General features: G+C 42.9%; 1 protein-coding gene across 2 annotated transcripts in view; it reads right to left on the minus strand.

Annotated features, from left to right (window-relative positions):
* The window catches only part of sema4f (sema domain, immunoglobulin domain (Ig), transmembrane domain (TM) and short cytoplasmic domain, (semaphorin) 4F), a 174,555-nt gene that overhangs the window by 41,858 nt on the left and 105,125 nt on the right, over positions 1-27,572 (minus strand). For both annotated transcript variants that reach the window (XM_059965774.1, XM_059965775.1), the window contains exons 4-6: positions 24,767-24,865; positions 22,599-22,707; positions 15,907-16,023 (exon numbers count right to left, since the gene is read on the minus strand). In XM_059965774.1, the coding sequence (XP_059821757.1) occupies positions 15,907-16,023; positions 22,599-22,707; positions 24,767-24,865 (325 nt within the window). The remainder of the gene's footprint in view (positions 1-15,906; positions 16,024-22,598; positions 22,708-24,766; positions 24,866-27,572) is intronic.

Genomic DNA, 27,572 nt, shown 5'->3' on the forward strand with positions numbered 1-27,572 from the left:
TTACCGTATACTATCTTGAAATTTACTTTCTTGTAGGCTTTTGAAGAAAATCAAGAAATACAATAGAATTTATGAAAAACTATACAACAACAATTGTCAAACAATGTACAAAAGACAAACTGTGTAAATAATAAAAAACTTAAATAATTGATACTAAGCTGTGGAGTGACTCCATAGGTTGTGAAATCAGTTCAGCGTTGAGTTGAGTGAAGTTATCCACTCTGGCTCAGGAGTCTGATGGTTGAAGGGTAGTAACTGTACCTGAACCTGGTGGTGTATGACCTAAAGCTCTGGTATTTCCTTTCTGATACCAGCAGCAAGAAGACTGCATGCCCTGGATGGTGGGGGTTCTTAACAGATCCTGTTTTCTCATGCTAGCGTTCCTTGTAGATGTGTTCAGTGGCGGGGAGGGCTTTGCCTGTGATGGACTGTCATCACCTTCTCTCCGCTCCTCTGTTGAGAATTCGTTGGATCTGGAGCTTCATTTGGAGCCACACCTTGACCATGAGAGGACCACACCATGATGACCCTGTAAAGAGCTAAGCTCCAGAGGGCATCACTCTAGTTTTGAGGATGTTACATCTCCCGGTGTCACTCGGCCGAGCCACCAATGTTCTGTTGGAATTGTTACGAATAAACTGTAGTTGTCACCTCTATGCCGAGTCTGTCTTTATTCCGCAGATGGGTTCCAATATTGCCAGCACGCGTTGTGACAATGTAAGTAACATGGATTTTTCAAACGTACTAACAGAATTTCCTACTCCTGTCTAACTTTTACACGAAGTAAAGGATGAGCAGTCAGCATTGCAGATCCCTGATGGCCAGCCTACCAATCAGTAAAACATCTGTCAACCATTATTTTTTGCTTTTTGCCAGTGAGTCAACTTTGGATGTAACTTTCCTTGGATTCTACAGGCCTCAATTTTCTGATTAGCCTGCGTCTGGGAATTCATCACAGTAAAATTATATACACTAGGTCAAATAATCTTACCAAACCATTACTAATCTTGCTATATCCTGAAAACCAGAATCAACCCAAGTCATAGTCAGTTGCTGTTGCTGTTCAGGGGCTGGAAATCTCAAAGTGACACTTCTTCATTCAGCTCAATTGCGAAACCTCACCACTATCTACCACACACAACAGGAGTGTAGTAGAATACTCTCCACTTGACTGGATGAGTACATCTCCAACAACAAGCAAAGAAGGTCAATACCATTCTGGATTTAAAAACTCCTTGACTGACACCCACTACCCTGAACATTTACCCCCTCCATCTCTGGCAGGTATTAGTGGTTCAAGATGGTGATCGGGTAATACATCAGTGTTGCCAACATCCCATCAATAAATCCATTAAGCCAGAGATGACAGTTTCTTAACAAATCTGTGCTGACTGACCACATCGTTACAGGATTAACGATTTAACGATTTGTGTGGATGAGGATTAAAACACTTAACTGCACTTGAAGAACAGTGTTGACCATTCATCAATAAAACGAGGTTAAGCAATTCACTACATAACTCATAATTAATCGAAGCTCACACTTTATTCTCTCTGCACAAGCTACAATGGAAGTATTTTGACCCCTAGGCCAACAACTTAGAAAACGAATGCTGCTGTTCCCTTTGTACCAATTCTCACTCAGACAACATGGCTAATTTATAACACCATAGGCAATCTCCACTGGCCAGATGGTCTATCCTTGCTCCTCCCAGCCCTAGCATGGGGGTTCTCCCTTGCAACAGTGGGTCTCTAGACAGAATTATCGCTGATAGCACACTGGCAGTGGCCACTTTTATACTTGCTTCTTACCAATTCAAATGCTGCCTTTCAATGACATTGGCTTTAGGTCATGTGTCTGACCTTTAACACCTTTTTATTGGCTCTGCATCCATTTATTGCCCTTTTCCCAGCAAGTGACAGTCGGTAATTTATGGCTCTTTGTTCTCTTCAGTAACTTAAGTTCAATCATTCCAGGCAGGCAAAGACCCCAATATTCACAAACCTGCATGTTATATCAAAGACACCCCACAAATAACTTCTTATTTGGAAATAATCACTAGTCCATTACCTGAATCAACATGGTGTCCACTTTAAAACACAGAAAGCAAAGCAACTTCATCTCACAAAATGGAGGATGTAAAACAGTTCCACACAATGGCAGCCTCCATCTCCAAAAACATTGACAGGAACAAAGACAATTCATCTGTCTGCTTCTACTGTCCTTGACCCATTTGAGTTTGACATTCTCTTCCATATTTTAAATAGCCAACAACATTACAGCCAAGAACAATAACCCATCTGAAATAAGTGCAGCAACCATGCCTGGATAACAACTTGAAGTAAGAACCTCACTAAAAAAGTAGCATGTGCATTACTGTGCAAAAGTCTGAGGCACGTGTATATAGCTGGGGTGCCTAAGACTTTTGCACAGTACTGTATTTGTCAACGTGGAACGGAGAGCCAGATTGTAAATCTGGCAGGAGCAAAGGATGCTGGAAATGGTGAGGATGGAGCACTGCGAGAGGGCTGTGGGACTGGTGACAGAGAAGTGGGGGGAGGGGTGTGGTGTAGGTGCAGACACACCCAGCCCCGAGACACCAGGCAAGGTCATCTGATTCAAAACTATTAATTTATTGATCATTATAGAATGTCTCTCTGGTGCTTTCCACTCCCTTCCCCTTTTCCCAACCATGATTCCCCTCTCCCTGCCCCGCTTTCCACTCTCAGTCCACAACAGAGACCCATATCAGAATCAGGTGTATCATCCCTCACACAACATGAAATACATTGCTTTCTGTGGCAGCAGTACATGTAGGCCTCCATTAGTCTCAATAGACCATGGATTTGCATCTTGGAAAGTTTCCAGGGTGCAAGCCTGGGCAGGGTTTTTTTTTTAAATGGAAGACCGGCAGTTGCCCAAGCTGCAAGTCTCCCCTCTCCACGCCACCGATGTTGTCCAAGGGAAGGGCATTAGGGCACTGGCAGCAGTACAGTACAATATATAAAATTACTACAGTACTGCACAAAAGTCAGGCACCCTAGCTATATATGTGTATACCTATGTACACACACACACACACACACACACACACATATATATATATAAATAATGCCTAAGACTTTGAACAGCAGTGTGCAAATTTATTATCAGAATACACAGGGAGTTTGTCACCTTCACTACCCCACCTACTATTCACTTTCTACTTATACCACTAGTGCAGGCATTCACAGTGGAACAGAGAAATACAATAGAATCAACAAAAAACCACACACAGAGATGGACAAGCAGCCAACGTGCAGATGAGGAGAATTTTTGCAAATAGAAAACAACAAGTCATAATACACACTGAGTTGGCGAGTCCCTGAAACTGAGTCCCCAGGTTGTGTTCACTGATCCAGTTCAGTGTTGGGGTGAGTAAGGTATCCACACTGGTTTAGGAGCCTAATGGGTTTTTTAGTACCTGAGAAATTGCAGGGTTTCAGCTATCTACCATGGTTTCACTCAGAATCGGATAAAGTTGGGGCCTTTATACTTTGAACCACCAACTTTTTTCACCCTTTTCTAGATTTGCACACAGCAGCCAACCCCAGTGAGAGTAGCAATATGATGGGGTCAATTCACAAGAAAAATCCTTTCCCAAACCATCTGCAATTCTCACAGCAGCAGCAATATGCTGTTAGACTGTAAGGCAACAAGAAATAGCAGGAGAATTCTGCCATTCAGCCCATTGAGTCAGCTCAGCCATTCCATCAAGGTCGATCGTCCTTCTGCCTTCCTCTGTAACCTGTGACACCCTTTCTAATCAAGAATCTTTCAAATTTCACTTTAAATATACCCAAAGACTTGGTTCCACAGCTGTCTGTGGCAATAAATACCACAGATTCACCAGCCTCTGGCTAAAGAAATTCCTCCTCATTTCTGTCCTTCAATTCAGAGGCTGTGCCCTCTGGTCCTAGGCTAGCTCACTATAGGAAACATCTTCTCCACTCTATCTAGGCCTTTCAATATTTGATAGGTTACACTGAGTTGCAATTTCAAACGAACCATTAAACTTTTCTACCTGGAAAATAAGTTAATACAATAGATTAGGCATTGTAAATGACCGGGGTATAGTGGGTCAAAGAAATTTTTGTCAGAGGAGCCAATACTAAGACAGATATCAACACACGCGATCCAAGGTACTGTACAATAACTGAATAAGTCTTACATTGAGAAAATCAGAAATCAAGCCTGTAGCCAGGGAGTTACAGAATAAGGGGCTTGTGAATGCCTGCATGAAGGCTGGGAAGGAGGTTTATTCCCAAATCTTTTGCTGCAAGGTTTGGATAATTACCTACAAGGGTGATTTCTGATTTTCTCAATATAAGCCAACTGAACTGATTGCACGACACAACCTGCAAACTCACTTCAACTACTCATTACCACTCATGTTTTCAGTATTATTTATTTAAATATACAGCATACTTTATTTTATTTGCACTATTTGTCTTTTGCATATTGGTTGTTTGTCAGTCTTTATGTATAGTTTTTTTTCTTAAATTCTAATGTATTTCTTCATCTTCATGTAAATGCCTGAAAGAAAATTAACTTCATGGCAGTATATACCTTCCGTAGCTAATAAAGTGGCCACTGAGTGTATGTTTGTGGACTTCCGCTGCTGTAGCCCATCCACTTCACGGTTTGATGTATTTTGTGATCTGAGATGTTCTTCTGCACACCGCTGTTATATCTTGTGGCCACCTTCCTGTCAGCTTGAACCAGTCTGGTCGTTCTCCTCTGACCACTCGCATTAACAAGGCATTTTCGCCCACAGAACCAACATTCTGTTTTTTTACACCATTCTCTGTAAACTCTAGAAACTGTGTGTGAAAATCCCAGGAGGTCAGCAGTTTCTGAGATACTCAAACCACCCGTCTGGCACCAACAATCATTCCACGGTCAAAGTCACTCAGATCACATTTCTTCCCCATTCTGATGTTTGGGCTGAACAACAACTGAACTTCAACAGCTTTCAACAGGTATATTTAATGTCAGGGAAATGTCTACAATACACATCCTGAAATTATTTTTCTTCACGAACATCTACGAAAACAGAGTGCTCCAAAGAATGAATGACAGTTAAATGTTAGAACCCCAAAGATTCCCCCCCCCAGCTCCCACCTCCGGCAAAGCAACAACACCCCCCCCCCAACACCAGCAAAAAAGTATCAGCACCCTCCACCGAGCACTCAAGCCTGCAGCAAATCAACAATAAAGACACAGACTTGTAGTATGCCATGGACTACTCTTTCACCCAGTAATTTGACATCTCTCTCTCATAAAAAGATGTGTCCCTGTTTCTTGACTGCATCATAGAAACATAGAAAGTAGGTGCAGGAGTAGGCCATACGGCCCTTCGAGCCTGCACCGCCATTCAGTATGATCATGGCTGATCATCCAACTCAGAACCCTGTACTTGCTTTCTCTCCATACTCCCTGATCCCTTTAGCCACAAGGGCCATATCTAACTTCCTCTTAAATATAGCCAATGAACCGGCCTCAACTGTTTCCTGTGGCAGAGAATTCCACAGATTCACCACTCTCTGTGAAGAAGTTTTTCCTCATCTCGGTCCTAAAAGGCTTCCCCTTTATCCTTAAACTGTGACCCCTCATTCTGGACTCCCCCAACATCAGAAACAATCTTCTTGCATCTAGTCTGTCCAATCCCTTTAGAATTTTATACGTTTCAATAAGATCCCCCCTCAATCTTCTAAATTCCAGTGAGTATAAACCCAGTTGATCCAGTCTTTCTTCATATGAAAGTCCTGCTATCCCAGCATACGAGTTGCTGTTACATAATTGCCAGATTAGATATTTGCAATCACGAGCAGGTGTACCTAATAAAGTGGCCACCAGAAGTATGTGTAATTTGGTTCTTTACTGAGACTTTTAAACAATAACCAGGGATCAGTGCCTGTATCAGTAGCTTATCATTATGTAACAACAGCTAAGAAATGCACCACTGATCTCAAGTGCAGTAGGTTAATCATTTATTGTGAAAGACACTCCGCATTTGCATGTTTTTCTAAATGGTTCTTTCTCCAACAATTGTACCTTATCTTTCACAAACCTCACTCCAACTCTGAGCTGTGGTCTGTAGTTAAAGCTGTTCATATTTGCGTGCTGGGCTATGCAACAGAGGTAGAGGAGAATTCATGCAGGTTAGAGATTAGCACACTCTCTTCTCACTGCTGCCATCAGGAAGAAGGTACAGGAGCCTCAGGACCCACAGCACCAGGTTCAGGAACAGTTATTACTCCTCAACCATCATCGTGTGTGGTTTTTAATTGACTCCATTGATGGTCATTAAATTTACTAAGAATGCCCACAAGAAAATGAATCTCAGGGTTACATATAGTGACATATACTGTCTGTCTCTAAATTAATAATGTATTTACTTGGAACACTGAAGAAATGGCCTCAGAATCTGGCAGTGCCTTGAGTGGGTGTTGGGCTCTGTTGTAAAGTGTTTTTTTTACACAATGTTCAAGAAGGAATTGTGGCTGCTTTAAACTTTAAATGGTACATTCGGTGCTGACGTTAGATGCCAAGTAGATTTGCATAGTGTAACAATATCTGAACCCACAAATGAAAGGCTGTATTGTCAGTGATGGTGGGAAACCCTGAATGTGACACTCTATCATACTGTGTCCTCAGTGCTTCTGTGCCTGGGTTCCTTGCCAGCCCAATCTAACCAGCGATTACATTATTGTGAACTGAGGCAACAGCAGGACGTGTCAACCCAAGTATACCATTCGACAGAAGTCTGAAGCTCTGCACGAAGACTACAGCTTGTCTTTGCCGATGTTATTTATTCTTGTTTTGCCAATCATATGGTTCATAACTTGTTGGCATTTTTGCAAGTACAATCACTGTAGACTTAATGAAACAGCTTCAAGGTATTTTAATCAAGAACACACACAAAATGCTGGAGGAAGTCAGCAGGTCAGGCAGCATCAATGGAGAGAAATAGACAATTGACACTTCAAGCCAAGAGCCTTCACCAGGACTGTAAAGGAAGGACTGGCTTCTTCCCCCTTTCTTTTCAGTCCTGATAAAGGGTCTCAGCCCATAATGTCATCCATTTTCTACAAGAAGGATGCTTACTTGAAGTCTTATGTTGATCTTCAGTTCTGCTGTTATGTTTGGTTGATGTATTTAGAAGAGGGTGATGAGAGCAGAGTAGTGTCAGGGAGTTCAGCAGTCTCACGGCCTGGGCGAAGATGTTGTTTCCCATCCCAACAGTCCTCCTGTACCTCCTGCCTATGGTAGGGGGTCAAAAAGATTGTGGGATGGTTGCTAGGGTTCCTCGGCAAAGCTAGGGATCCTGTGTCGGCAGTGCTCCTAATAAATATCTCGAGAAAGTGGAAGAGAGACCCCGATGATCCCCTCAGCAGTCCTCACTATGCTTTGTAGGGTCATGCAGTCAGATGCCTTGCAATTCCCGTATCAGATGGCAATACGACTGGTCAGTAGAACTATTGTAAAAATAGGCGCTGAAGGTAGTGCACATATGCAAGGAGCTGCCGGAGGAAGTGGTTGAGGTACAACAATAATGACAGTTAAAATACATTTTGATAGGTATGTAGATATGAAAAGTTCACATAGATATGGGCCAAACATATGCTGCACCCGATGACCCTGTGATCTCTGTCTCAGACGCCGATGTTAGGCTGTCTTTAAAGAGAGTGAACCCTCCCAAGGCGGAATTGATGGAGTACCTGGTAAGGCTCTGAAAACCTGTGCCAACTAGCAGAGTACTCAAGGACATTTTCAACCTCTCACTGCAATGGGCAGAAGTTCCCACTGGCTTCAAAAAGACAACAATTAAACCAGTGCCTAAAAAGAATATATGTGGGCTGCCTTAATGACTATTGCCCGGCAGCCGTCACATCGACAGTGATGAAATGCTTTGGAGGTTGGTCATGACTAGACTGAACTCCTGCCTCAGCAAGGACCTGGACCCATTGCAATTTGCCTATCATCACCATAGGTCAACAGCAGACGCAATTTCAATGGATCTCCACATGGCTTTAGACCACCTGGACAACACAAACATCCTCTCCATTTAGACCTTTAGGGAATCCTGCACAAGGACTCCCAAGCCCCCTTAATCCATGGAATTTTGAATTTTCTGCCAGTTTAGAAAATAGTCTGTGCTTTTGTTCCTTTTATCAAAGTGCATGACCATACACTCTCCAACACTGTATTCCATCAACTACTTTGCCATTCTCCTAATCTGTCCAAGTCCTTTTATAGCCTTTCTACTTCCTTCCATGGAAACAGGCCATTATAAAGCTATGGAATGGTTCCTTAGTATGATAAGATGGACTCGAAATCTCACAATCTGCTTGGTTATAATTTTGTACATTAATGTCTACCTGCACTGCACTGTTTCTGTAGCTGCTACACATTAGTCTGTGTTCTGTTATTGTTTTCCTTGTATTACAATGCACCAGGTAATACTTTAATCCGTATGCTAGACAAGCTCTTCACACTCAAGGGTCTTCCGAGCAGCATACCTAGATCCCCTGCTCTCAATACTCCCAAAAATCTTATGTTCATGATGTTCCACTGGGGCTCTTTGCTTTGTGGCTGGCTGTTGGAGACAATTCTCTGTTGTATATAGTATACAATATTGTGCAAAAGTCTTAGGCACAAATACATAGCTAGGGAGGCTAAGACTTTTGCACAGTACTGTAGTAATTTTATGTATTGCACTGTACTGCAGTCATAAAAAAAACAAATTCATGACATACGTCAGTGATGATAAACCTGATTCTGATCTGGGTCTCTATTGTGGACTGAGAGTGGGAAGGGGGCAGGGAGAGCGGAATCATGGTTGGGAAAAGGGGAAGAGAGAGGGGAGGGAGTGGGAAGCACCAGAGACATTCAGCAACGATCAATAAACCAATTGTTCAGTATCAAATGACCTTGCCTGGTGTCTCAGGGCTGGGTGTGTCTGCACCCACACCACCCCCGCCCCAGTACTCCTCCTTTCCCACACCCCTGCTGCAGCAGTCCACTCTCACCATTCCCAACACCTTTTGTTCCTGCCAGATTTATAAACTCACTCTCTGCTTCACATTGACAAATATACATGTGCATAAATCTTAGTGACCCTAGCTATATAAATATGCCGAAGATTTTTGCACAGTACTCAACATACTGATAATAAATTTACTTTGAACTTTGTCCCAGCCTCATTCGTTTTCCTAGAATGCATCACCTCACACCAACTTTAAACTCCATTTCTCAGCCTATTTCACAAAAATATTAATATTACCACATAGCCAAAGACTACCAGCCACACTGTCAACTTCTCCACCAATCATCGGCAGGCTTGGTGATTGTGCCACTCAGATTCATATCCAAATCATTCTCATCTATTACAAATAGTACGGGCTCCATCATTGGTTCCTGTGGAACAATGCTAGGATCAGACATCCAATCACAAAAATACCCATATTCTATAAACACATACAAACAAGCTGGATGAACTCAGCAGGTCGGGCAGCATCCTTTGAAAGGAGCAGTCAACATTTCGGGCCGAGACCCTTCATCAGGACTGAAGAAGGAGGGGGCAGGGGCCCTACAAAGAAGGTGGGGAAGGGTGAAAAACCAATCAGAGGAAAGATCAAAGGGTGGGGGAGGGGAAGCAGGGGGACCCCTGCCCCCTCCTCCTTCAGTCCTGACGAAGGGTCTCAGCCCGAAACGTTGACTGCTCCTTTCAACGGATGCTGCCCGACCTGCTGAGTTCATCCAGCTTGTTTGTTTTAATCTGACCACAGCATCTGCAGTGTACTTTGTGTTTACCCATATTCTATAAACTTCCAACTACTGCCAAGGCAGTTTAGGAAGGCACTATATCGTGGTGGTTAGCATAATGCCTTACACTGGCAGTGTTTGGAAGGACCACTGCTGTCTATAAGGATCTTGTATATTCTCCTTGTGAGACCACCTAAATTTTCTCCAAGTGCTCCAGTTTCCTTCTACATTCCAAAGACGTACGGGTTAGGAAGCATAGGGAAGGTGTGGACGGGCAATGTCGGACGCTTGTGGGCTGCCCTCAGCACATCTTCAAATCTGTTGACGCAAATTTGTTGAGTGAACCGAGGCAGAGTGGGTCAGCTTTGGCTCAATCAGGCAGAGGCGAGGTTTGAATGGGGCACAACTGCGCAGCGCATGAAAGTCGGCCCGTGAGGCAGCGGGAGAATTTAAATAGCGAGCAGAGGCTGAGTACGAGCTTCACTCCAGGTGAGGTGAGGCCGGGTAAGATCCTTTAATTAATTTAATTACCTTAGGGGTAGGCAATGGAGGCAGCAGTTAGGGCAGTCGAGTGCTCTGTATGCAGTATGTGGGAAGTCAGGGTGAGCACAGCTGTCCCTGATGACTACACCTGCGAAAGGTGCATCCAGCTGCAGCTCCTGACAAACCGAGTTAGGGAACTGGAGCTGGAGCTGGATGAACTTCGGATCATTCGGGAGGCAGAGGCAGAAATAGACAGGAGTTTCAGGGAGACTGTCACCCCTAAGAGTCAGGAGACAGGTAGTTGGGTGACTGTCAGGAGAGGGAAGTGGAATAGACAGGAAGAGCAGAGCACCCTGTGGCCGTTCCCATCAACAATAAGTATACCGTTTTGGATACTGTTGGTGGGGACAACCTACCAGGGACAAGTTGCAGTGGTTGCATCTCTGGCACTGAGACTGGACCCTCAGCTCAGAAGGGAAGGAGGTTAAAGAGGAGAGCAGTAGTGATAGGGGATTCGATAGTTAGGGGGACAGATAGGCGGTTCTGTGGAAGAGATCCAGAATCCCGGATGGTCTGTTGCCTCCCTGGTGCCAGGGTCCGCGATATCTCAGATCGAGTTCTCAGTATTCTCAAGAGGGAGGGTGAGCAGCCAGGGATCAATGACGTGGGTAGGAAGAGTGAAGAGGTCCTGAAAGGTGCGTTTAGGGAACTAGGTGCCAAGTTAAAGGACAGGACCTCCAGGATAGCAATCTCAGGATTGCTACCAGTGCCACGTGCAGGTGGGTTTAGAAATAGTAAGATAGTGCAGATCAACACGTGGCTGAAGACATGGTGCAGGAGGGAGGGCTTCAGATTTATAGATGTAACACTTACTCAACAGGCTGGTATATGTCTAGTCTAGGGGAAAAGGAGATCCAGCCACTCACCAACCCCACCTCCCATACACGCAGGTGCTGTGAGAATCAAGTTTATGCCGCGCGTACCACACACAATATCAAACTCACACTAGATATCGTTACGGAATACACTTTAAAGATTTTACTAAAACTAATGCAATGCAGTATATATGAAGGAAAAGAAACTAAAGCAAAAGGCGCCAACTTATCAAAGTTCAGTCAGTTTAGTGCACATCGTTGGAGCTCAACCATCGAACCATTCGACCCCTCGTCACTTGCCTCCGACCTCCACGTCCTCGCACCTGGGACCACCCCGGTGGTCGACCGAGCAGTGCAGCGCACGTCCACCTTCCTCGGCGTCTCCTTCCCGCTTCCCCTGAAAAGACCGCGAAACCCTCAAGCTCCCAGCCCCACAAGACAAAATAACATTCCCCATTGGTTAACAAATGAATATAATCCCCATATCAGCAAGTCCAAAGCTAAACAACTGCGAGAAAAAAACACTTATCAGACATAAAAGCATTCCTACTCTAGCAAACCAAAGAAGCCATTTTGAGTACATACACAGTACATTGTAAATAGATAATTAGGCAGTTTTCCAGGGAAGGTGGGACCTGTTCCGGCTGGACAATTTACATCTGAACTGGAGGGGGACAAATATTCTTGCAGGTAGGTTTGCTAGAGAGGCTCCAGTGGATTTAAACTAGATACAAGGGGGGAGGGGAATCAGAGTGTAGGAACAGATATATGGGAGAAGGAAGAAAAAGACAGTAAAGTTCTTTGTACTGTTAGAGATAAACAGAAAGTAAGAGGTGGAGAATTTCTTAAGTGCATTTATTTTAATGCTAGGAGCATTGTAAGAAAGGTGGATAAGCTTAGAGCATGGATTGATACCTGGAAATATGATGTTGTAGCTATTAGTGAAACATGGTTGCAGGAGGGGTGTGATTGGCAACTAAATATTCCTGGATTTCGTTGCTTCAGGTGTGATAGAATCGGAGGGACAAGGGGGGAGGTGTTGAGTTGCTTGTCAGAGAAAATACTATAGCAGTGCTTTGGCAGGATAGATTAGAGGGCTCATCTAGGGAGACCATTTGGGTGGAATTGAGGAATGGGAAAGGTGTAGTAAAATTTATAGGGACCACCTAATGGGGAGCGAGAATTGGAGAAGCAAATTTGCAAGGACAGATATTTGTAGTAAGCAAAGGGTTGTGATTGTGGGAGATTTTAATTTTCCACACATAGACTGGGAAGCCCATACTGTAAAAGGGCTGGATGGTTTGGAATTTGTAAAATGTGTGCAGGATAGTTTTTTGCAGCAATATACAGAGGTACCAACTAGAGAAGGGGCAGTGTTGGATCTCCTGTTAGGGAATGCGGTAGGTCAGGTGATGGAGGTACATGTTGGGGAGCACTTCGGGTCCAGTGATCACAATGCCATTAGTTTCAATATAATTATGGAGAAGGATAGGACTGGACCCAGGGTTGATATTTTTGATTGGAGAAAGGCTAACTTTGAGGAGATGTGAAAGGATTTAGAAGGAGTGGATTGGGACAATTTGTTTTATGGGAAGGATGTAATAGAGAAATGGAGGTCATTTAAAGGTGAAATTATGAGGGTACAGAATCTTTATGTTCCTGTTAGGTTGAAAGGAAAGGTTGAAAGTTTGAAAGAGCCAAGGTTTTCAAGGGATATTGGAAACTTGGTTAGGAAAAAGAGAGATATCTACAATATATATTGGCAGCATGGAGTAAATGAGGTGCTCGAGGAATATAAGGAATGTAAGAAGAATCTTAAGAAAGAAATTAGAAAAGCTAAAAGAAGATACGAGGTTGCTTTGGCAAGTAAGCTGAAAATAAATCCAAAGGGTTTCTACAGTTATATTAATAGCAAAAGGATAGTGAGGGATAAAATTGGTCCTTTAGAGAATCAGAGTGGACAGTTATGTGTGAAGCCAAAAGAGATGGGGGAGATTTTGAACAATTTCTTTTCTTCAGTATTCACTAAGGAGAAGGATATTGAATTGGGTAAGATAAGGGAAACAAGTAGGGAAGTTATGGAATCTACGAGGATTAAAGAGGAGGAAGTACTGGCACTTTTAAGGAATATAAAAGTGGATAAATCTCCAGATCCTGACAGGATATTCCCTAGGACCTCGAGGGAAGTTGGTGTAGAAATAGCAGGGGCTCTGACAGAAATATTTCAAATGTCATTAGAAGCGGGGATGGTGCCGGAGGATTGGCGTATTGCTCATGTGGTTCCATTGTTTAAAAAGGGTTCTAAGAGTAAACCTAGCAATTATAGCCCTGTCAGTTTGACGTCAGTGGTGGGTAAATTAATGGAAAGTATTCTTAGAGATGGTATATGTAATTATCTGGATAGACAGGGTCTGATTAGGAACAGTCAGCATGGACTTGTGCATGGAAGGTCATGTACAACAAATCTTATTGCGTTTTTTGAAGAGGTTACGAAGAAAGTTGACGAGGGTAAAGCAGTGGATGTTGTCTATATGGACTTCAGTAAGGCCTTTGACAAGGTTCCGCACAGAAGGTTAGTTAGGAAGGTTCAATCGTTAGGTATTAATATTGAAGTAGTAAAATGGATTCAACAGTGGCTGGATGGGAGATGCCAGAGAGTAGTGGTGGATAACTGTTTGTCAGGTTGGAGGCCGGTGACTAGTGGTGTGCCTCAGGGATCTGTACCAATGTTGTTTGTCATATACATTAATGATCTGGATGAAGGGGTGGCAAATTGGATTAGTAAGTATGCAGATGATACTAAGGTAGGTGGCATTGTGGATAATGAAATAGGTTTTCAAAGTTTGCAGAGAGATTTAGGCCAGTTAGAAGAGTGGGCTGAACAATGGCAGATGGAGTTTAATGCTGATAAGTGTGAGGTGCTACATTTTGGTAGGAATAATCCAAATAGGACATACATGGTAAATGGTAGGGCATTGAGGAATGCAGTAGAACAGAGTGATCTAGGAATAATGGTGCATAGTTCCCTGAAGGTGGAATCTCATGTGGATAGGGTGGTAAAGAAAGCTTTTGGTATGCTGGCCTTTATAAATCAGAGCATTGAGTATAGGAGTTGGGATGTAATGTTAAAATTGTACAAGGCATTGGTAAGGCTGAATTTGGAGTATTGTGTACAGTTCTGGTCACTGAATTATAGGAAAGATGTCAACAAAATAGAGAGAGTGCAGAGGAGATTTACAAGAATGGTATCCGGGTTTCAGCACCTAAGTTACAGGGAAAGGTTGAACAAGTTAGGTCTTTACTCTTTGGAGTGTAGAAGGTTGAGGGGGGACTTGATAGAGGTATTTAAAATTATGAGGGGATAGATAGAGTTGACGTGGATAGGCTTTTTCCATTGAGAGTAGGGGAGATTCAAACAAGAGGACATGAGTCGAGAGTTAGGGGGCAAAAGTTTAAGGGTAACACAAAGGGGAATTTCTTTACTCAGAGAGTGGTAGCTGTGTGGAATGAGCTTCCAGTAGAAGTGGTAGAGGCAGGTTCAATATTGTCATTTAATGTAAAATTGGATAGGTATATGGACAGGAAAGGAATGGAGGGTTATAGGCTGAGTGCAGGTCAGTGGGACTAGGTGAGAGTAAGCGGTCAGCACGGACTAGAAGGGCTGAGATGGCCTGTTTCTGTGCTGTAATTGTTATATGGTTAACTGCCACATTTCACTAGAAATTTCAATGTACATGCGACAAATAAAGCTAATCTTTAATTGTTACCTTTAAATTTTGGATCCATAGAGTACCAAAAATGGAGCACTACCTCACTATTTTGGCTTTTTTTTTTGCACAACTTTTTAAATTAATGTTTCTTAATACACACACTCAATGACTACTATATTAGGTAAGGGAGGTCGCTAATAAAGTGGCCACTGTGTGTATGCTCATGGTCTCCTGCTGCTGTAGCCCATCCACTTCAAGGTTCTATGTGTTGTGTGTTCAGGGATGCTCTTCTGCACACCATTGTTGTAACGTATACTGTAGTTATTTGAGTTACAGTCGCCTTCTGTCAGCATGAACCAATTAGGCAGTTCTCCTCTGACGTCTCTCATTAACAAGGCAATTTCTCCCACAGAACTGCTGCTCATTGGATTTTTTTTGATTTTCACACCAAACTCTAAAGATTGCAGTGCAGGAGAACAGCAGTTACTGAGGTACTCAAACCACCCCATCTGGCACCAGCAATGATTCCACAGTCAAATTCATTTAGATCACATTTCTTCCCCATGCTGATGTTTGCTCTGAACAATAACTGAACCTCTTGACCATGTCTGCATGCTTTTGTGCATTGAGTTGCCACCACGATTGGATGATTTACATTAATGAACGGGTGTACCTAATAAAGTGGCCCATGAGTGTATACTTCTTATTGTAATTTATAGTTTTTTTAATGTATTGCACTGTACTGCTGCCACAAAACATCGAATTTCACAACAAACGTTGATGACAATAATCTTGATTTGATTCTAAGAACGTGGAAGGACTTCACAGACCACATAGCCCACGATAAGTACCCAATATCTCCTTCTGCAATATTTCTTCACACTGACAGTTTTGAGTTAGCATTCAATGTTGTTGAGAAGGTGATGATAAACAATCTTCTTGAATTGCCGTGGTCTTTCAAATGAAGATACTCCCTACGTGTTGATGCACTCCTGATCAGTGAGTATAAAATATTAATAGATTCTCACCACTCAGCCAATTGATAGATTCTTCCGTGCGAATCCTGTCCAAGTGCCCTCTACTCTTGACCACAGCTATATCCTTGCCCTGAAAGTCAACTGCGGTCGCTGCATACAGCACTTTGTCTGGAAACAAACATACAGAGGAAGGAATTAATCTCTCTCTTTCAACCGATCACCAAATAGTTACATTCATCTGTAAGTAATTACATTTATTTACACATATATATACACACAAACACACACACACACACACACACACACATATACACGTTATATAAGCTTTCTGATGTATTTATATTTATTGAGGTTTTTTTATTATTGTGTTTTTGGATCTGGAGAAACAATTATTTTGTTCTCCTTTATACTGGGTCATTAATTAAAGTGGATATCTCTACACAGACACAAGTGATTGTGCAGACGCTGGGAAGCCAGAGCAGCACACAGAGAACGGTGGAGGAGCTCAGCAGGTCAGGCAGCGTCTACCAAGAGGGATAAAGGATTACGTTCAGATCAAGACCCTTCATCAGGACCTATATATCTATATGGAACTTTGATGAGGAAGGGGAAGGGCCAGTTAGTAAGTTCGCAGACGGCATGAAGGTTGGTGAAGTTGTGGAAAGTGTAGAAGGTAGCCGTAGGTTACAATGGGACACGAATGGGATGCAGAGTTGGGCTGAGAAGTGGCAGATAGAGTAGAACTTGGAAAAGTGTGAAGTGATTCACTCTGGAAGGTCAAATTTTAAGGCAGCAAATGGGGTTAATGGCAGGATTTTTGGAAGTGTACAGGAACACTGGGATTTTGGGATCCTTCAAAGTTGCTGCACAAGTTGATAGGATGGTTAAGAAGGCACATGGAGTGTTGGCCTTTATCAGTTGGGAGACTGAGTTCAAGAGCCATGAGGTAATGTTACAGCTCTATAAAATACTGGTTAGACCACACTTGGAATATTGTGTTCAGTTTTCATTGCCTATCATAAGGATTTGGAAGCTTTAGAGAGGGTGCAGAGGAGATTTAACAGGATGCTGAATGGATTAGAGAGCATGTCTCATGAGGATAGGTTGCGTGAGCTATGACTTTTCTCTTTGGAGAGATGGATGATCTGAGATGACTTGGTAGAGGTGTACAAGGTATAAGAGGCACAGATCAAGTGGACAGTCAGAGACTTTTTCCCAGGGAGAAAATGATTAAGACGAGGAGGCCCAATGTTAAGGTGACTGGAGGGAAGTACAGGGGAGAATGTCACAGGTAGGTTTGTTACACAGAGAGTGGTGGTTGTGTGGAATTCGCTACCAGGGGTAACGGTAGAGGCAGATACATTAAGGACATCAAGCAGTAGTAAATCAAGGCAACTGGACTTGCTGCATTGTCTGGAAGACGTTTCACCACTCATCCGAGAGGCTTTCTCAGTTTTGATCCATGGTGAGTCATTTTCCAGCTTATAAACTCTGTGAGTTGTTTAAAGGTATAGCAATCACATGAGGGTTGTTAAGAGTTGAGAGCATTTATCGACAGGAATAAAGAATCGATGCTTCGGGCCGAAATGAAGGGTCATTGCTCAAAACTTTGACTGTTAATTTCTTTCCTCAGATGCTGTCTGACCTGCTGGGTTCCTCCAGCATTTTGTATGAGTTTCTCAATGTGAATGTGGACAGCTAATCTTGGAACATTCATACACCTTGAATAATTTATTTCAGTCATTTGAATCTTGTGAGGAAACAGTAGGAGACAGAGAGTTCAGGAGAGAGTTACAAAGGGACTCAGCATTGTGATGCCACAGGTAAGGGTGGGTGTGAATGTGGTCTAAATTTAAATGATCACAGAACATCTAATTTTAGCAACTGAAATTATTTAATGAACTAAATGAGGTAAATAATTAACACTAAATTAATTAACTACAACTAAACTAATTAATATGAGAATGATTGGTCAGGAGATATATTGCTGAGACATGTGGGAATTTGTGGACACTTTTGTCCTAAGTGTCTCCAGACTTAGGAAATACACACTATCCCCATTATATGCATCTTCAGACAATTCGCTTTCACAGTTGTGCGTCGAACCTATTCCTATCAACTTCTCCTTAAATGCATCCAAAACTCACAGTTATGCCTGCATGTGCGGTGGAGTCTGCGAGGCTGTTGGCTGACCAGTATTGTGTGGGACGAGACGCACCTCTTTCCCGCCAAAACAAGCCACGTTCGCACGCCTCACAGTCTCACTCCCATCAACTCCTGCATTGGTAGTGGCACCGTGTGAGTGTGCAATCTTGCGCTCTTAACCTTTTGTTGTTATTACCTATGATGCAGTGATTTTGAAATATTTAACCACGCCTCCTAAGCATCTGATGTCAAGTCCTGGGCCATCAGTCAAGCGGCAGAGAACTGCTTTAACACTTGAAAAAAAGTTGGAAATTATAAATAGGGCTGCATCAGGCGAAGGTAACACAGCTCTGGGACGTTACTTCAGCCTGGGTGAGTCCATGATCAGGAACATAAAGATAAATGCTGAGAAAATAAAGAGTACAGTGATTGATTCATCTCAAGTGTCTTCAAAGATTGTTAGCAAAGTGCATCACCCGACTATGACAAAAATGGAGAAAATGTTGAGTTTGTAGATTGAGCATGAAAGAAAGAAAAAAACAACACTCAGTTCCGATCATCTTCGTGTGAAAGCTTTGGAAATTTATGGTCGCCTTTGTTCAGAGGCTAGTGAGGAAGTGTCAAGTGATATTGTTAGCTTTAATGCAAGTAGGGGGTGGTTTTCTAAGTTTGTTAATAATCAGAGGCTTCACATTAGCTGTGCGTGGTGAGCAGGCTAGTGCTGACCACGAAGCTGCTGAACGCTACCCTGTGCAGTTGTGGGCTATGATAGCTGAGTCAGGCATCACACCGAAGCAGGTGTTTAATGCAGACGAGACCAGGCTTTTTTGGAAGCGTATGCTGAAACACACTTACATAAGGATGAAAAGACTGCATCAGGTTTCAAGGCCGCAAAGGATAGGTTGACTCTGCTTATGTGTTCCAATGCTGAAGGAGACTCTAAGATGAAGCCTCTCATAATTTACCATTCACGAAACCCCCATGCTCTTAAGGGTTTGAGTAAGAATATGCTTCCTATCCACTGGGCAGCTAACAAGAAAGGATAGGTCACTGGTCAAGTCTTTGAAGATTGGTTTGCTAATTATTTTGCTGTTGTGGCTGAACGCTACTGCCAGGAACAGAATCTTGCCTTTAAAGTTGTTGACAATGCACCAGCCCATCCTAAACATTTGGACAGCATTCATCCTAACATAACAGTATGTTACCTGCCACCTAACACATCGCTGACTCAACCACTCGACCAAGGTGTGATCCACATTCAAGGCGTACTTTTTTTTTTACGGAGAACCATCTCTCAGATGCTGCAAACAGCAGATGATTTTGAAAATCCCGGGAGTTTACCAACGGTGAGGGAACGGTGGAAGTCCTGCATCATCAGACATGCCATCAACAACACTGATGAATCCTGGAAAGAGGTCAGGTCTTCCACTCTCAATGCAGCGTGGAAATCAATTTGGGCGGAGCGTGTGCACACCCTCAAGGGGTTTCCTGCTTTCACTACAGCTGTCCAGGACTGTGTGGGCCTGAGCTGTAAAATCGGTGGGGAAGGAGTCTCAGATCTCGAGACTGCTGACGTGGTAGAACTCCTGAATTGTCATGATGAAGAATTAAGTGTGGATGACCTCAGACTGAAGGTGATAACAACGATGAAGAAGGAAGTGTCGATTTTATGGTTTTAAGGATTTTATGGTGAAGCAACTGGCAGAATTTTTTAAGGCTGGCGAATACTTGGCACAAATGGCGATGGACATGGACCCAAGTTTAGAACGGAGTCATTCCCTGCAGGCAATCCTTCTTCCCTACAAATTTATGCTGAAAAACAAAAAGCTACCAAGCAAATAACCCCTCACCACTTTCTTCAAACCGCTGTCATCCACACCAACTCCAGCTCCACACCTGTTGCATCTCCTTCTACCAGCAGTTCTGAGAGTTCCACTAACTTGCCAGAGAGTTCTGTGAGTCTACCTTCACCCCCTGCCATCCTTGATGATCCTGACGACCCACAACCATCCACCTCATCCATGTAAAGCTGTCCAACACCACAACAACCACTCATCTCCCGGAGCGAACACACCTGCCACTGTTGGTGAGTACTGTACACCCTAGTATGTTAACTTTCTATGATTTATTATCTTGATGAAATATAATACGAATGTTGCCTTGTGGTACTGCTTTTGTGTCGTATTGGTATGAAAATGTGAATTATAGATGAAACATATTTATGAAGCCCTCCAGAACACATCCCTATTTTCTCCATTTAAATGATTATTCACATAATGTGTTTTCCATACTATGCATTAACTGTGAGGAAAGTATCCTTGGCATACAATGGGGATAGGGTGTATTCAGATCTGGGTTGAGAGTGAACATCCAAGTTGCAGGCACTGAGAGACATGAGGAAAGAGTAAGTTAATTGAATCATTTGGTTTGGGAGATTAACACATCAAAGTTCAAAGTAAATCTATTATCAAAGTACATGTATGTCCACTCCACCATGGATCGTTCCAAGCCCAGCTGTGAAGGGAGGAGGGTTGATCACCCCATTCCGTAAAAAAAAAAGTGCTACGGAAACACCAACAGAAGCTCCAAAGATCTCATCCCTGGGAGAGGAAAGATCTTCGATGGGCTACAGCTGGGACAACTTGGGAAACACCCAGGATACAGGACTTCGACAAGCTGCTGTTGGTGGCCTTTGCCCCATAGGGTTGATGAGCTTAAGAAGCAGACATGCGTGTCACCATGAACTACCCTGAGATTCATTTTCTTGCAGGCATTCACAGAAAAACAAAGAAATACAATAGAATTAATGAAAAACACACAAGGACTGACAACCATTGTGTAAAAGAAGACAAACAACGTAAATACAACTTATAATAGTAACTAATAACTTTTGAGTTTAACTCAGTCTGATTATTTACACAGGCATTATCAAGTGGTAAACATCATTCACCAGGATCTTGTTTTAAAATACAAACTCATAAATGACACCATACCTTACTATAAACACAGGTCTGTTCCAGTGTCAGAGACAGAGTCCCACAAATTATATTACAACTGATCCATTATTACAAAAGGACTGTCTGGATATAATATTACAGGGCAAACAAGCAAGAACAACTTACTGAATAGATACAGCCATTCCAAACGCACACAAATACAGAAACCAATAAGCAAGAAACACCAGAAATTGAAGGACTATGGAACATGAAGAGGGTAGACATTGTCCCAATAGTAGTATCTACAAATGGTATCATCCCACAGTCACTACACACTAGCAGTAAACAATTAGAGCTATTCAGCAATATCTATGTAAACCTTCAGAAAGCCACAATACTAAACACCACTAGAATTGTCCAAAAGTTCCTAGCAATTGAGAAATGAGTGTGCTTGGCTAATAATAATAATAATAATAGGAAGCACTTTATTGATACCAAGCAGTAAATTATTTATGCTCGCACCTCAGGTTTTACCAGCTTGAGCGGAGAAAAAATAAAAATAATAATAAATAAATAAGCAATACATATCAAGAACATAAGTTGTAGAGTCCTTGAAAATGAGATTGTTGGTCATAGAATCAGTTCTGTGTTGAGGTGAGTGAAGTTATCTGTGCTGGTCCAGGAGCCTGATGGTTGTAGGATAATAACTGTTCCTGACCCGGGTTGTGTGGAACCCGAGGCTCCTGAACCTGGTTGTGTTGGAACCCAAGGCTCCTGTCCCTCCTTCCTGATGTTGTGCAAGTATCATAGACATTGCATTGAACTTCAAGTCTGGCCACCATCGTGTCTAGTAAGCAAATTTAATTCCAGTAAAAGCAATGACCATCGCATGCACAGTATAAATTTGCCATTTTTATTGATTTAAGTTGATATTTCAATTTGTCCCTATATTTTTAATCTCACTAGATTGAAACCTATTGAATTTTGAAAGGTCTGGATAGAGCGAATGTTTGCTGTGGTGAGGGGTTCTATTCTAGAGGGCACAGCTTCAGAAGAGATGGATGTCCATTTGGAACACAGATGAGGAAGAGTTTCTATAGCCAGAGTGTGATTATGTATATTTTTGATAAATTCTATTGTATTTATTTATTTTCCTCTAAATAGCCACAAGAAAATAAATCTCAGGGTTGTATATGCTGATGTCTATGTTCTTAGATGATAAATTCACTTTGACTTTGACTTCTGTGCAGCTCTCACATTCACCTCTTTGTATCAGGTCTCAGTAATATTTCCAATCTTCATTTCACATCTCTATCACCTTCCTTTGCTGTTCTCCCTCTCTCACACACATCTCTCAATCTCTCTCCCCCTCCCACATCCCTCCCTGCCCCCCTCCTTCCCCTCACCATCTGTTCCACACATAACAGGATCACCACAATAACCCTGGCTCCATCCTATTAAAGATACTTCCCCTATCTATTCCACTCTGCACTCAAAACCTCACTTCAACTCTCTCTCCCTCTCTTTCCATATACTGTCAGACAGTTGCAGCTATCACCAATTTTATTTTCGATTTCTAGCATCATCATTTTCTTGTGTGAGTTAGCCGTTTCAATTTAAAAAAATACTCAGCCCAGTAATACACCAACTCAGGTCATTTACCTGCCAAAATTGCTGCAAAAGGATGCATCGGCTCGAACGGACACCTTCCTCGGCCCTTCTGCATTCCTGAAATTCTGCTCTCTGTTGCATTGACTGAACCAAAGACTTTCTGAAATACAAGATTATATACTGCTGTTAAGTAAAATTTAAAAAACATTTCAAAGTAAATTTATTATTGAAGTACATTTATGTCACTATATACAACCCTGAGATTCATTTTCTTGCAGGCATTCACAGTAAATACAAGAAACACAAAAGAATCAATGATAAAACGCCCCCAACAGGACAAACAACCAGTGTACAAAAGACAACAAGCTGTGCATATACAAAAAGAAAAAAAATAAGCAATAAATATTGAGAATATAGGGTGAAGAGTCCTTGAAAGGCAGAGGACAAATCATACTAAAGCACACAGCAAACAATTTTGAGGAGAAGTCGAGAACAGAAATATTTAAGGAGAAGCCTGATCCCAACGATCCGACATTTTAGGTTTAATGGAGGTGATTTTGGATTCATTCCAGCAAACGGTCTCAGGTGGGTTGCAGACTTCGATCTTTTAGGAAGGATGTTGAAATCATTTCGACCTATTTTATTATTTGTATCTCAACTGAAAGAAATTAGGATGTGTGTTTCTGGCCTCAAAAAAGGCTATTTCAGCTGGGTGAATGAAAAGGCAGTTTGAAGCAACGGGGACAGGAGGTATACTCAGTGCCCACTTTGCTCGGTAGAGGAGTGGGACCCGGCATGGTCTTGTGCTGCTGTAGCACGTCCACTTCAAGGTGCGCTCAGCAATGCTCCTCTGCGCACCACTGTTGTAACATGTAGTCACTTGAGTTACTGTCACCTTCCTGTCAGGTTGAACCAGCACTGCACTTCCTCTGCAGCTTTTACACTTTATTCTGAATTGTCATTTCTTTATTTTGAAGGGATCTCAGAACTGATCCCTGTGGAACCGACCACCAGGCGGAATGCACTCCATCTACCAAAAATCTCTTCATTCTATAGGCAAACCAATTCTGAATCCACACAGCCTTGGATCCCATGCCTTACGACTTCCCTAATGAGCCTACCTTGCCAAATGCCTTACTAAAATCCATGAGCACCATGTACATCTTGCTGGTGATGGACAATGAAGTTCCCATCCGCAGAACACACTCGATGCTTTCAGTCCCTCCCCACCCTCACCACAGGTTCTTGCTTGCCATCTGAGGGGGGGGTGGTGGAGGGTAATCAGGAAAAGGGTTCCTTGCCCAAATTAGACCTGATACCATGAGAATTCATGGGGAGTCAATGTGGACGATTCCACGAGCCACGCAGTCTCATCCTACTGGAAGGACAAGATCTACCCAGGAACTGCAAGGGAGGAATCTCGAATACTGTCTGCAAAGCATCATTCTGTGGGCAAAACTATGTCACACAAATCTGCCAATTTAGATGCAAGAATTTACAAGGTCCACTGTTCTTGGAGCAATGTTGGTATATCTGATTTTAGTGCCTGTATTGATGCTAGTAGTCAATGACGTTTTATTCCTTCTGTGTTTTAGTAAGACCTCAAGAATCAAGCCATTTGGCCCATTGAATCATCATGGTTGATCTATTATCCCTCTGAACCCCATTCTCCAGCCTCCTCCCTGTAACCTCAGATGTCCTTACTAATCAAAAACCTATCAACCTACATACCCAATGACTTGGCCTCCACAGCCATCTGGGGCAATAAATACCACAGATTCACGACACTCTGGCTAAAGAAATTCATCCTCATCTTTGTTCTGAAGGGACATCCCTCTGTCTTGAGGATGTGTCCTCTGGTCCTAGACTCCTCCACTTTAGGAAACATCCTCTCCACTTCCACTGTATCGAGGCCTTTTAATATTTAGTAGGTTTCAATGAGATCCGCCCTCATTCTTCTAAGCTCCAGCGGGTACAGGCCCAGAGCCATCAAATATAGCAATAATGCTGCTACTAGGTGGCTAGCTACCCCTTAGAGGCAGAAACGAGACAAGCACATGTGTACGAGAGAGTATTATTCCATTTACCAAGAGACAAAACCCATTAGAGTATCTTTAAAGCACTTAGTACGGACAGGAAAGGAAATATATTAACGTGGGAAATAAAGTTCAAAAGCAGTTTTGGCTGGAGCTCACACAGCATTAATAAACGACACTTACGATAAACGCATAATGAGGGTCAAAGGCGTAGGTCCCACAGGCAAAGAGATGCGTCTCATTCCAGATTTCCAGGATTCGAATATAATTGTTACATTTAGCCTGCACCAAAAACAAAAGGAAGTCAGTCAATATTAGCCACACAGTCACAGAACACCACAGCACAGAAACAGGCCCTTCAGCCCATCCAGTTTATGCTGAGCCATTAATCTGTCTAGTCCCACTAACCTGCACCTGGACCACAGCCCTCCATACCCCTCCCCATCCACGTACCTATCCAAGTTTCAAATGTTCAAATCAATCCTGTATCTACCATTAGCTCCAGCAGCTTGTTCCACACTCTCACTACCCTCCGAGTGAAGAAGTTCCCCCTCAGGTTCCCCTTAAACTTTTTACCTTTCACCCTTAACCCATGACCTTTCCTTGTAGTCTCACCCAACCTCAGCCTGCCTGCATTTACCCTATCAATACATTTCATAATTTTGTATACCTCTTTCAAATCTCCAGTCATTCTTCTACACTTTAGGGAATAAAGTTGTAACCTATTCAACCTTTTCCTATGTTGACCATCTCTAATCAGCCCACATCTATCCAAATACTCATCTATCTGGTCCCTTAGAATACCTTCCAATAACTTTCCCACTACTGATATCAGGCTCACTGGCCAATAACTTCCTGTTTTATTCTTCGAGCCTTCCTTAAACAACAGAACAATCCTCCATCACCTCACCCATAGCTAAAATGGTTTTAAATATCTCTGCTAGGGCCGCTGCCGTTTCTATGCTATCTTCTTGTAGGATCTGAGAGAACACCTCGTCAGGCCTTGGGGATTTATCCACCCTGATTTGCCCCAAGAGAGCAAACACCTCCTCTGCAACCTGTATAGAGTCTACGACTTCGCTAATGCTTTGCCTCACATCAATAGACTCTGTGTCCATCCCTCGAGTAAATACCGATGAAAGAAATCCATTGAAGAACTCCCCCCAGCTTTTTCGGTTCTAAGCATAGATCTTCCAGAGGATCAATTTCGTCCCTTGCCATCCTTTTGCTCTGAACATATCTGTAGATTCCCTCAGGATTCTCCTTCACCTTGTCTGCTGTAACCTCATGTCTTCTTTTAGTTCTCCTGTGTTCTCCTGTATTTCTTGTACTTCATAAGTACATTTCTTCCTATCTGCCTATACCTCCTAAGTACCTCCTTTCGTCCCTCAACCAGGGCTTCAATATCTCTTGAAAACCAAGGTTTCCTAAATCTATAATCCTTGTCTTTTATTTTGAAGGGAACATACAAACCCAAGCTCTCTCAAAATGTCACTTTGAAGGCCTCCCAATTACTAAAGCAACACATCCAAAATGCTGGAGGAATTCAGCAGATCAGCCAGCATCAATGGAAATGTTTTGAGCCAAGACCCTTCTTCAGGACTGAGAAGGACGGGGGGGAGATGCCAGAATGAAAAGGTGAGGGGTTGTGAAGGAGGCTAGCTGGAAGGTGAAACCGGGGTGGGGGGGGGGCAGGAAAGGTCAAGGGCTGGAGAAGAAGGAATCAAATATGGGAGGAGAGTGGACCATGGGAGAAAGGGAAGGAGGAGGAGGTACCAGTGGAGATGATAGGCCAGTGAGAAGAGATAAAAGGTCAGAGTGGGGAATAGAAGAGGTGGGGGGGGGGATGGAATTTGTTTACCAGAAGGAGAAACTGATAGTCATGCCATCAGGTTGGAGGCTACCCAGACAGAATATAATGTATTGCTCCTCCACCCTGAGGGTGGCCTCATCTTGGCACAAGAGAAGGTCATGGACCAACACATAGAATAGGAATGGGAATAGGAATTAAAATGTTTGGCCACCTGGAGGACACGCTTGTGTCAGATGGTGCAGAGGTTTCAACAAAACAGCGTCCCAATATACAATGGGTCTCACCAATGTACAGGCCACAGCAATGGCAGCCACAGGGCCAGGCTCCTGACCACTGCAGCTTTCCTCTGCTAGGTCACCCCCCCCCCCCCCCCCCGCCGACCCCAACAGTTTCCAAATGCTTTTGAGTGTGATGGCCACGGGGGTGTTCTGTACTGGCTAATCTGGAAATCAAACCACTGAACAGGAAAATTCATGATATTTCTCATCCCAAGTCCTGATGCAGGGAGCATGAGGAATTTCTATAGCAAGAGGATGGTGAATCCATGGAATTCATTGTCACAAATAGCTGTGCTGGCCAAGTCATTGGATGTATTTAAAGAGCAGGTGTCAACGGTTACAGGGAGAAGCAGGAGAATGGCATTGAGAAGGATAATAAATCAGCTATGATGGAATGGTGGAGCAGACTCGATAGGATGAATGGTCTAATCATGGCCCTAAGTCTTATTGTAGGCTAGAGTCTCGAACTAAAACATCAACAATCATTTTGACTCCACAGATACTTCACAACCCTCCAAGTTCCTTCAGCAGCATTTTATCTCGAGATTCCCAGCACCTGCAAGGTTCAAGCTTATTTGTGGTGTGTTCATCAAAACGTACAGTGAAATGTGCAAGGGACGCCAAACATTCCAGCGCTAACGTAGCGTGTCCACCATGTTCAGCAGAACATCACAGAACAAGCAACAAACAGTAACTGCAAAGCTAGCCCCGTTCCACGCACGCACACACGCACCCTGAATGTTTTCCAATAGAGGAGGCGGCTTTTTGACCGGTTCTCAGAATATTCAGAATCGAATCAGGTTAAACATCACTGGCGTATGTTGTGAAATCTGTTAATATGCATCAGCAGTACATTGCAATACACAATAATAAAAATAGTGAATTACAGAAAGTATAT

This window comes from Hypanus sabinus, chromosome 3 (assembly GCF_030144855.1).
Source record: "Hypanus sabinus isolate sHypSab1 chromosome 3, sHypSab1.hap1, whole genome shotgun sequence".
NCBI classification, from domain to species: domain Eukaryota; kingdom Metazoa; phylum Chordata; class Chondrichthyes; order Myliobatiformes; family Dasyatidae; genus Hypanus; species Hypanus sabinus.